Source organism: Danio rerio, chromosome 7, assembly GCF_049306965.1.
Source record: "Danio rerio strain Tuebingen ecotype United States chromosome 7, GRCz12tu, whole genome shotgun sequence".
In the NCBI taxonomy this organism is placed as follows: domain Eukaryota; kingdom Metazoa; phylum Chordata; class Actinopteri; order Cypriniformes; family Danionidae; genus Danio; species Danio rerio.
Window position 1 is genome coordinate 79,360,522 of NC_133182.1, and position 11,979 is coordinate 79,372,500.

Sequence of the window (11,979 nt, forward strand, 5' to 3'; positions counted from 1 at the left end):
AGCTTTTGATTTTGAGGGTGCTTTCTGCTGCACTAAAAAATAAAATAAAATAAAAAACATGCATAAAAAAAAAAAATAAGTCTTAAATATCCCGTAGGAACAGTATGACAGAAAATATTTGCAGGTTTAACACCGTTTCCAAACCGTGGTAAACCCTGAAACCAGTTATCCCCCCATGCCTATATCTCAGATAAGCGCTTCTAGAATTGAGTGAAGCTGTTGAAAAGGTCACGATGTCCGTTTGGCCCACAGGAAGTCTTGGATGCTCTCTGGAACACAAAACAGGAAGTTGTGTCCAGGAGGAGGAAGAGTAAAACAAGCTGTCGGCTGTGATGAGTAACATGTGAAGCGTCTGGTCAGTGTGTGTGTCTTTGTTGATGATAATCTGTGTTTCAGGGTTCAGAGGCGGTCGAGGACTGTGTGCAGGGGGCGCTCTCGTCTCTGTATCCTCCGTTTGAAAGCACCGCTCCTCCTCTCCTCTCTCAGGTGAGACCATCAGTATCTGCTTTATCACTATATTCTGTCAGCTTTAGGACTGATTGGGCTGCTGGGATTCTGAAAGATGACAAAAATAAATAAAAAAATAAAAACCCAATAGACATCCATTGGTCATTAGTTTCTGTTTTCTAAGGATATTCCGTCAGTTTTAGGACGGATTAAGCTGTTTTGATTCTGGAACATGAAAAACTGAACAATATCAAATGGACTTCCATTGATTTCTCTGGATATTCTGTCAGTTATCTGATTGAGTGTGTTAGGGATGCACAATATACCCACATAGCAAAATTTCTCTGGCCCAGCTCTGGCCCACACAATCAGGTTTTGCTTGGCCCACATGCCGCAGTGAATTACGGTACATGACTGGACCAGATCTGGCTTCCAGACAAGGGCCAAACACGGACCATATCTGGGCCAAGTCTCAGCCAAGTTAATAACTCATAACTGGGCCTGAACTGGGCCAGATAGGTTGGTGTGTCACGATTGCAATGAAATTGATAAACCCATGGAGTGATGCGCTTTAGGCACGCTATGGGCACGCTCTTTCTCAAAGTGACCTGATTGGTAGAATTTTTTATCTTTACTCAAAAATGATTTTAGTGTATTTTAAATGTGGGTCAAGACTGGCCAAACTCACATGGCCCACTTATCACATTTTTAAATCTGGGCCAAATACTACGTTTTTCATCTGGCCCAAATCTTGTGTGCCGCCTTAAAAACGGTGCCAAACTCGGGCCATGTTTGGCCCACATGCTGTATGCCAGTGCCGGATGAACGCCTGCTGTGCCAGCTTTATGCCAAATCTGGGCCAGAATTCTTTGCTACTAGGGTATCGTTTCAGCATTGGAATCGCAATGTCGAATCTGCAATAGTCACATTAATGGATGTGCAATGAATAAAGAGCTAGTTGAACCATAATAGTGGGAACTTTGATCATTTGCATGTGTTTTTAAGACATGTGACTGAGCATTTCTGTTTTAACCAGGTGAAAAAAATAACCTGTCTCCAGTATTTTGAATTTGTACTGCAATACACAGTTCAGCCACTAGTTAATAATACATACAGCACTTTTAATTATCAAACATACTTGTGCTAAGTAACATCCTTACCGTGAAGGCTGTCTTGATGTTTTAGTCGTCTAAGTAGTTTTCATTTTCCCGTCTTGAAATTCCTTGATTTAAAGTGAATGTGTTTTTCTAGGTGTTCTCCGTACTCGAGTCCACCTACCAGCATGACAGCTTGAGATATCTGCTGGATTTCTTCATTCCTGCCAAGCACCTTCTGCATAGATTACAGCAGCATGCATGTGTAAGTGTTCACTTATTAGGGGTAACTGCACGCTCAGGCTTGCACACCCACACCAGCACTTTCAGATCGTTTTCTCAAGTGCCACTTGCTGCTTGGTCGGGTGAAGCGGCAGGTCCGGAGACCCAACTGCATGCTCCTTCATGACAGTCCTTGCTGCAGAATACAGCTTGATGACATACTGGACCAGGTCCACTACATAATGGACAATCGCCTACGCCAACCCCTACCATAAACCCAACCATCACAGTAGTATGGGTTACCTTAGTGGGCGGTACAATGTCCACTACTTATTGGACTTGGTCCAGTTTGTCATCGTGACTACAGACTGCAGCCAGGACATCTTAGCACTCTCTAGCTCAGGGGTGGCCAACCCTGTTCCTGGAGAGCCACCTTCCTGCAGATTTCAGTTGCCAACACACCTGCCTGTAATTATCAGGGTTCAGGTCCTAATTAATTGGTTCAGGTGTGTTTGATATGGGTAGCAACTGAAATCTGCAGGAAGGTGGCTCTCCAGGAACAGGGTTGGCCACCCTTGCTCTAGCTAGTAGCAACAATAGACACTTGACCCTAACCCTTATGATAGGTCTGGAAGTGCTGGTCTCAGCGTGCAGTTGGGTCTCTGGGCCTGCAGCTTCATCATGTTGCTTATTAGGGATGTCTGGTAGCTATGTCATTATTAGGCCCAATCCCAATTCTATTTTTGTACCCTTACCCCTTTCGAGTGTGGTCCTGAAAAATCTCAGTTTGAAGGGGTATCTAGCCCTTCCGCTTAGCCCTACACCTTTAAGAGAATTAAGACACCACTACCCCTTCATGTGAATACGCAAAACGAGGGGTTAAGGGGAAGGGCTAAGGGGTAGAATTTGGATTGGGCCTAATGCTGCATTCACACCAGATGCGGAATGCGCGTCAAGCGCGAGTGATTTACATGTTAAGTCAATGCAAACGCGCGAATAGACATCCTGCGGCACGATACGCGTAAATGGCACAGCGCGAATGATGCAAATGGCGCGGGGCGAATTAAGCGTTTTGCGCATTTGACACGCTTAACGAACGTTACGTGCGAATCTCTTGAGTTGGAAAATCTGAACTTCAGCGGACATTCGTGCCGTGTTAACCAATCAGGAGCTTGCTCTTGTGGGGGCGTGATTGTGACGTATCGCCTGTTGTCGGTGTCCCAGGGGAAATCCCTCAGCAGACACTGACAAGAAGTTCATCAAACTGGGCTGGGCTCAGTCAGAAGCACCGCTGAAAGCCTCCATCAGCCAGGTTCAGTTTCTGGAGGAGTCTATGAGCTTCAAGAGCTGGATGCACCTCTGAAAGGATTTAGTGGACTCAGACACGACTCTAAACGTATCGACGCTGTTTATCATCCTTCATAAAGCACATAAACACTGTTATTTTCGTCATAAAATCCATGTTAGCCCTGTAGCTATGAAGCTAGAGTCACGGGGCAGACAGAAGCCCTGCCCATCACGCCAATCTGCGTCTGTTCTGAAGTGGGTTTGACGCGCGAATGAAGCGAGTAAACTTAAATGTTCACGCTGCAATTTACACGCGAATAGCGCAATTTATCCGTGCGTTCCGCGTCTGGTGTGAACACAGCATTACTCTTCACTGTGCTTTGGGTTACAGTGTTGTTTGAACTCTTGAGATTGCAGTTACTTTTATTTTTCATTCAGTCTAGGATTTTGCCTGGTGGACAATAAAAAGGTGCAAACTTGCAGTGTAGGAGGGATGCCACCAATTTCAAGAAACTAGAATATCAGACGTGCCTTTTTTACTTCAGTTAATAAGCAATTTCCCACAAACACTCCCACAATGCTCTGGCAAGCAACTAGCAGCCACCCAAAACACCTCAGACATTTACACAGACAAAAACCACTTATTTTCGTCGTCAGAAATGCTTGGAATCATTGACATCATAATCTATTTGTAAATATGTGACTTATTTTGTGGAAGTATGCATGTCATTTTGCCCTTGTTTTTGTTTTTGGACCATGTGTGTCCATAATAAAGTAAATTTTATATAATAAACTTACAGACACTTTGCTCATACAAACATGGAAAGTACCTGGATGTTTGACCCATGCGATGTATTTTTGGTTATTTCCAAAAATATACCCATGCAACATAAGTTTTGTCATCCAGGGATACAAACAAACAAGCTAAATGCTCACTATGAAACTCTTTCACATGAAAGCATAAAACACACACACACACACACATTCTCAGCCGTCTCTGTTTTCATTGTCGCTACGAGAAGCTGCCAGGGACAAGAGCCTCGGTCTGAGTCATGACGGTAATTCCTACCATATGTGTGTGTGAGAAAGAGAGAGACCAGGGCCTGAGAAAGACTGGAGGAGTGTTGGGTTGAGAAATGGGGGAGGGATAAACAGACCGAACACTGGGGCACATTGAGAACATTAGACGGAGAAACTTGGGGCTGTTCACTGGAGGAAGAAGCAATACGACTTCACAGCCATTCTCTAGACGGGCTGAAGATAGTTTTATGTCTTTGAAAATAACTTTAGATTGTAAAGCAGAGGGCGGGCTTTCAGAAAGTAGGGAGGATGATGTGGGAGGGGCGTGGATTCCTCAGCATAATTTGATCATGGTCCTGTGAGTGGGCACGGATGAGGGGGGATTCGTGTCATGGGATAATTGGGCCTATAAGCTAAAAGAAGAGAGAGCTTTTTGGTTGTGAGGTAAGTAAGATGAGAATGCATTAATGTAGGAAGTACCTGTGCAATGTATGAGAATACGACACTTAAAGATTGAAGGTCAGGGTAATGAGCAAAGGTGCACTGGTCTTGAAGATCCTAAATAACAGTCAAGAAAAAGACTCCCTAGAAAGTTGTGCCTATAATAGCAGTTTAGAGATATATAAAGACGCAAAGAATAGTTATTAAACCTTAAATTTGTATCGATTAGGTATGCATGTCGCATGACAAATACTGTTAATGTTATTAGATTGCATTTGAATTTGAGAGAAATCTTTATTATGGTGGCTTGAAAAGCCAACATACTGTTATCTCACTTAAACTTATTAGGCTGGCTTGTGTAGCAAGCCAGACTACTGTTATCCTATTAAACTTATTATTATTATTAGGCTGGCTTGTGTAGCAAGCCAGACTACTGTTATCCTATTAAACTTATTATTAGGCTGGCTTGTGTAGCAAGCCAGACTACTGTTATCCTATTAAACTTATTATTATTAGGCTGGCTTGTGTAGCAAGCCAGACTACTGTTATCCTATTAAACTTATTATTATTTTTCTATATTATTCTTCTTCTGAGACTAAAAATTAAACTCTATCTCGTCCTAGGCCATTCAAGCTATGACCATCAAACTTGGGTCAGACCTCCGAACTATTCTGACTCGAGTTGCTATATCCTTTCCGACTGATCCGACTTTCGGTTTCCCGAAAAACGTCCCGGGACTGTCGGAAAAATCCCATAGACGTAACATTGGATCAAACTTTGTGACCTCATAACTCCGCATCAGAATGTCACACAGACTTCTAACTGGGCTCATTTAACTCAGACTATCAAACTGCCAATGACTGATCACCTTTAAACTTTCTGGCCACGCCCTAGCAACCACTTTTGGACCCTAGAAACCGTCCCATAGACTTCCATTGCAAAAGACTCATTGACTTTACATGGGATCAAACTTTGTGAGCTCATAATTCTGCATCAGACTGTCCTACAGACTAATGGCTAGGCTCATTTAACTCAGTCTAGCCAGCAGCCAATCACCGATGGCCTTTTAACTTTCTAGCCACACCCTAACAACCAGATACTGCACCCTAGCAACTGTCCCATAGACTGCAATTAAAGAGGTTCAGACTGATATTGTCATGCTGCAGTGTGATAGAGACATGGGGGTTGTGTTTAACTGTTCATACTGGCAAGAAGCTTTTATACATCATCAGTCTAAGCTGTCAATCAACTCCATAGCAACAAAACAGACTAACCTAGCAACGATATGGCACCAGCTATATCTCAGCATCAGAACATCGTAGAGAGGCGGGGGTTGGCTTGTTTGACTCATGCTCTTACACCATCTATCTATCTATCTATCTATCTATCTATCTATCTATCTATCTATCTATCTATCTATCTATCTATCTATCTATCATCTATCTATCTATCTATCTATCTATCTATCTATCTATCTATCTATCTATCTATCTATCTATCATCTATCTATCTATCTATCTATCTATCTATCTATCTATCTATCTATCTATCTATCTATCTATCTATCTTTATCTACCTCTACCTATCTATCTATCTATCTATCTATCTATCTATCTATCTATCTATCTATCTATCTATCTATCTATCTATCTATCTATCTATCTACCTCTACCTATCTATCTATCTATCTATCTATCTATCTATCTATCTATCTATCTGTCTGTCTGTCTGTCTGTCTGTCTGTCTGTCTGTCTGTCTGTCTGTCTGTCTGTCTGTCTGTCTATCTATCTGTCATATCTATCTATCTATCTATCTATCTATCTATCTATCTATCTATCTATCTATCTATCTATCTGTCTGTCTGTCTGTCTGTCTGTCTGTCTGTCTGTCTGTCTGTCTGTCTGTCTGTCTGTCTATCTATCTGTCTCTATCTATCTATCTATCTATCTATCTATCTATCTATCTATCTATCTATCTATCTATCTATCTATCTATCTATCTATCATCTATCTATCTATCTATCTATCTATCTATCTACCTCTACCTATCTATCTATCTATCTATCTATCTATCTATCTATCTATCTATCTATCTATCTATCTATCTATCTATCTATCTTTATCTACCTCTACCTATCTATCTATCTGTCTATCTGTCTGTCTGTCTGTCTGTCTGTCTGTCTGTCTGTCTGTCTGTCTGTCTGTCTGTCTGTCTATCTATCTGTCTCTATCTATCTATCTATCTATCTATCTATCTATCTATCTATCTATCTATCTATCTATCTATCTATCTATCTATCTATCTATCTATCTATCTATCTATCTACCTCTACCTATCTATCTATCTATCTATCTATCTATCTATCTATCTACCTCTACCTATCTATCTATCTATCTATCTATCTATCTATCTATCTATCTATCTATCTATCTATCTATCTATCTATCTATCTATCTGTCTGTCTGTCTGTCTGTCTGTCTGTCTGTCTGTCTGTCTATCTATCTGTCTCTATCTATCTATCTATCTATCTATCTATCTATCTATCTATCTATCTATCTATCTATCTATCTATCTATCTATCTATCTATCTATCTATCTATCTATCTATCTATCTACCTCTACCTATCTATCTATCTATCTATCTATCTATCTATCTATCTATCTTTATCTACCTCTACCTATCTATCTATCTGTCTATCTGTCTGTCTGTCTGTCTGTCTGTCTGTCTGTCTGTCTGTCTGTCTATCTATCTGTCTCTATCTATCTATCTATCTATCTATCTATCTATCTATCTATCTATCTATCTATCTATCTATCTATCTATCTATCTATATATCTATCTATCTATCTACCTCTATCTATCTATCTATCTATCTATCTATCTATCTATCTATCATCTATCTATCTATCTATCTATCTATCTATCTATCTATCTATCTATCTATCTATCTATCTATCTATCTATCTATCCATCATGCTAACAACATGCTAATTCATGCTAGAATCATGCTAGTTACATGCTAATTCATGCTAGAATCATGCTAGTCACATGCTAATTAATGCTAAAATCATGCTAGTCACATGCTAATTCATGCTAGAATCATGCTAACAACATGCTAATTCATGCTAGATTCATGCTAATTTATGCTAAAATCATGCTAGTAACATGCTAATCCATGCTAGAATCATGCTAACAACATGCTAATTCATGCTAGATTCATGCTAGTAACATGCTAATTCATGCTAGAATCATGCTAGTATCATGCTAATTCATGCTAGCATTGTGCTAACAACATGCTAATTCATGCTAGAATCATGCTAGTAACATGCTAATTCATGCTAGAATCATGCTAACAACATGCTAATTCATGCTAGAATCATGCTAGTAACATGCTAATTCATGCTAGAATCATGCTAACAACATGCTAATTCATGCTAGAATCATGCTAGTAACATGCTAATTCATGCTAGAATCATGCTAACAACATGCTAATTCATGCTAGAATCATGCTAACAACATGCTAATTCATGCTAGAATCATGCTAACAACATGCTAATTCATGCTAGAATCATGCTAGTGCAATGCTAATTCATGCTAGAATCATGCTAACAACATGCTAATTCATGCTAGAATCATGCTAGTAACATGCTAATTCATGCTAGAATCATGCTAGTAACATGCTAATTCATGCTAGAAGCATGCTAACAACATGCTAATTTATGCTAGAATCATGCTAGTAGCATGCTAATTCATGCTAGAATCTTGCTAGTAACATGCTAAATCATGCTAGAATCATGCTAACAACATGCTAATTCATGCTAGAATCATGCTAACAACATGCTAATTCATGCTAGAATCGTGCTAACAACATGCTAATTCATGTTAAAATCATGCTAACAACATGCTAATTATTGCTAAAATCATGCTAGTAACATGCTAATTCATGCTAAAATCATGCTAACAACATGCTAATTCATGCTAAAATCATGCTAGTAACATGCTAATTCATGCTAGAATCATGCTAACAACATGCTATTTCACGTTAAAATCATGGTAATAACATGCTAATCTATCTATCTATCTATCTATCTATCTATCTATCTATCTATCTATCTATCTATCTATCTATCTATCTATCTATCTATCTATCTATCTTTTCTTACTTTTTAAAACTGTTTAAACTAAATAAACTATTACCGTCAGGCTTTCACAAGCCAGCCTCAAAGTTTGTTCTCAAACTTTAAGAATCTAGTTATTAGGCTGGCTTGTGTAGCAAGCCAGACTACTGTTATCCTATTAAACTTATTATTATTTTTATTATTAATATTATTATTCTTCTTCTGAGACTAAAAATTAAACTCTATCTCCACCTAGACCTTTCAAGCTATGACCATCAAACTCGGGTCAGACCTCCGAACTATTCTGACTCGAGTTGCTATATCCTTTCCGACTGATCCGACTTTCGGTTTCCCGAAAAACGTCCCGGGACCGTCGGAAAAATCCCATAGACGTAACATTGGGTCAAACTTTGTGACCTCATAACTCCGCATCAGAATGTCACACAGACTTCTAACTGGGCTCATTTAACTCAGACTATCAAACTGCCAATGACTGATCACCTTTAAACTTTCTGGCCACGCCCTAGCAACCACTTTTGGACCCTAGAAACCGTCCCATAGACTTCCATTGCAAAAGACTCTCATTGACTTAACATGGGATCAAACTTTGTGACCTCATAACTCTGCATCAGACTGTCCTACAGACTAATGATTGATCTCATTTAACTCAGTCTAGCCAGCAGCCAATCACTGATGGCCTTTTAACTGTCTAGCCACACCCTAACAACCAGATACTGCACCCTAGCAACTGTCCCATAGACTGCCATTAAAGAGGTTCAGACTGATATTGTCATGCTGCACTGTGATAGAGACATGGGGGTTGTTTTTAACTGTTCATACTGGCAAGAAGCTTTGATACATCATCAGTCTAAGCTGTCAATCAACTCCATAGCAACAAAACAGATTTACCTAGCAACGATATGGCACCAGCTATATCTCAGCATCAGAACATCGTAGAGAGGCGGGGGTTGGCTTGTTTGACTCATGCTCTTACACCATCTATCTATCTATCTATCTATCTATCTATCTATCTATCTATCTATCTATCTATCTATCTATCTATCTATCTATCTATCTACCTCTTTCTATCTATCTATCTATCTATCTATCTATCTATCTATCTATATATCATGCTAACAATATGCTAATTCATGCTAGAAACATGCTAGTTACATGCTAATTCATGCTAGAATCATGCTAGTCACATGCTAATTCATGCTAGAATCATGCTAGTCACATGCTAATTTATACTAGAATCATGCTAACAACATGCTAATTCATGCTAGAATCATGCTATTCACATGCTAATTCATGCTAGAATCATGCTAGTAACATGCTAATTCATGCTAGAATAATGCTAGTAACATGCTAATTTATGCTAGAATCATGCTAGTAACATGCTAATTCATGCTAAAATCATGCTAGTAACATGCTAATTCATGCTAGAATCATGCTAACAACATGCTAATTCATGCTAGAATCATGCTAACAACATGCTAATTCATGCTAGAATCATGCTAGTAGCATGCTAATTTATGCTAGAATCATGCTAACAACATGCTAATTTATGCTAGAATCATGCTAGTAACATGCTAATTCATGCTAAAATCATGCTAGTAACATGCTAATTCATGCTAGAATCATGCTAACAACATGCTAATTCATGCTAGTAACATGCTAATTCATGCTAGAATAAAGCTAGTAACATGCTAATTTATGCTAGAATCATGCTAGTAACATGCTAATTCATGCTAGAATCATGCTAACAACATGCTAATTCATGCTAGAATCATGCTAGTAGCAAGCTAATTCATGCTAGAATCATGCTAACAACATGCTAATTTATGCTAGAATCATGCTAGTAACATGCTAATTCATGCTAAAATCATGCTAGTAACATGCTAATTCATGCTAGAATCATGCTAACAACATGCTAATTCATGCTAGAATCATGCTAGTAACATGCTAATTCATGCTAGAATCATGCTAACAACATGCTAATTCATGCTAGAATCATGCTAGTAACATGCTAATTCATGCTAGAATAATGCTAGTAACATGCTAATTTATGCTAGAATCATGCTAGTAACATGCTAATTCATGTTAAAATCATGCTAGTAACATGCTAATTCATGCTAGAATCATGCCAACAACATGCTAATTCATGCTAGAATCATGCTAGTAGCATGCTAATTCATGCTAGAATCATGCTAACAACATGCTAATTTATGCTAGAATCATGCTAGTAACATGCTAATTCATGCTAAAATCATGCTAGTAACATGCTAATTCATGCTAGAATCATGCTAACAACATGCTAATTCATGCTAGAATCATGCTAGTAACATGCTAATTAATGCTAGAATCGTGCTAACAACATGCTAATTCATGCTAGAATCATGCTAACAACATGCTAATTCATGCTAGAATCATGCTAATTCATGCTAAAATCATGCTAGTAACATGCTAATTCATGCTAAAATCATGCTAGTAACATGCTAATTCATGCTAAAATCATGTTAAAAACATGCTAATTCATGTTAGAATCATGCTAATAACATGCTAATCTATCTATCTATCTATCTATCTATCTATCTATCTATCTATCTATCTATCTATCTATCTATCTATCTATCTATCTATCTATCTATCTTTTCATAGTTTTAAAAACTGTTTAAACTAAATAAACTATTACCGTCAGGCTTTCACAAGCCAGCCTCAAAGTTTGTTCTCAAACTTTAAGAATCTAGTTCTATATTATTATTCTTCTTCTGAGACTAAAAATTAAACTCTATCTCGTCCTAGGCCTTTCAAGCTATGACCATCAAACTTGGGTCAGACCTCCGAACTATTCTGACTCGAGTTGCTATATCTTTTCCGACTGATCCGACTTTCGGTTTTCCGAAAAACGTCCCGGGACCGTCGGAAAAATCCCATAGACGTAACATTGGATCAAACTTTGCGACCTCATAACTCCGCGTCAGAATGTCACACAGACTTCTAACTAGGCTCATTTAACTCAGACCATCAATCTGCCAATGACTGATCACCTTTAAACTTTCTGGCCACGCCCTAGCAACCACTTTTGGACCCTAGAAACCGTCCCATAGACTTCCATTGCAAAAGACTCTCATTGACTTTACATTGGATCAAACTTTGTGAGCTCATAACTCTGCATCAAACTGTCCTACAGACTAATGGCTGAGCTCATTTAACTCAGTCTAGCCAGCAGCCAATCACCGATGGCCTTTTAACTTTCTAGCCACACCCTAACAACCAGATACTGCACCCTAGCAACTGTCCCATAGACTGCCATTAAAGAGGTTCAGACTGATATTGTCATGCTGCA

The 11,979-nt window shown here is 38.9% G+C and overlaps 1 protein-coding gene across 4 annotated transcripts in view; it reads left to right on the plus strand.

Moving 5' to 3' along the window:
* The window catches only part of arhgef40 (Rho guanine nucleotide exchange factor (GEF) 40), a 91,227-nt gene that overhangs the window by 14,268 nt on the left and 64,980 nt on the right, over nucleotides 1-11,979 (plus strand). For 3 of the 4 annotated variants that reach the window (XR_012382913.1, XR_012382912.1, XM_001919569.9), the window contains exons 2-3: nucleotides 397-486; nucleotides 1,699-1,806. Coding sequence is in view for 1 of the 4 variants with exons in the window: in XM_001919569.9 (XP_001919604.4) it covers nucleotides 397-486; nucleotides 1,699-1,806 (198 nt within the window). In the remaining 3 variants the exon portion in view is untranslated. Of the gene's footprint in view, nucleotides 1-396; nucleotides 487-1,698; nucleotides 1,807-4,238; nucleotides 4,515-11,979 lie in introns of those variants that run through there. The other variant, XM_073907716.1, reaches the window with a different exon arrangement.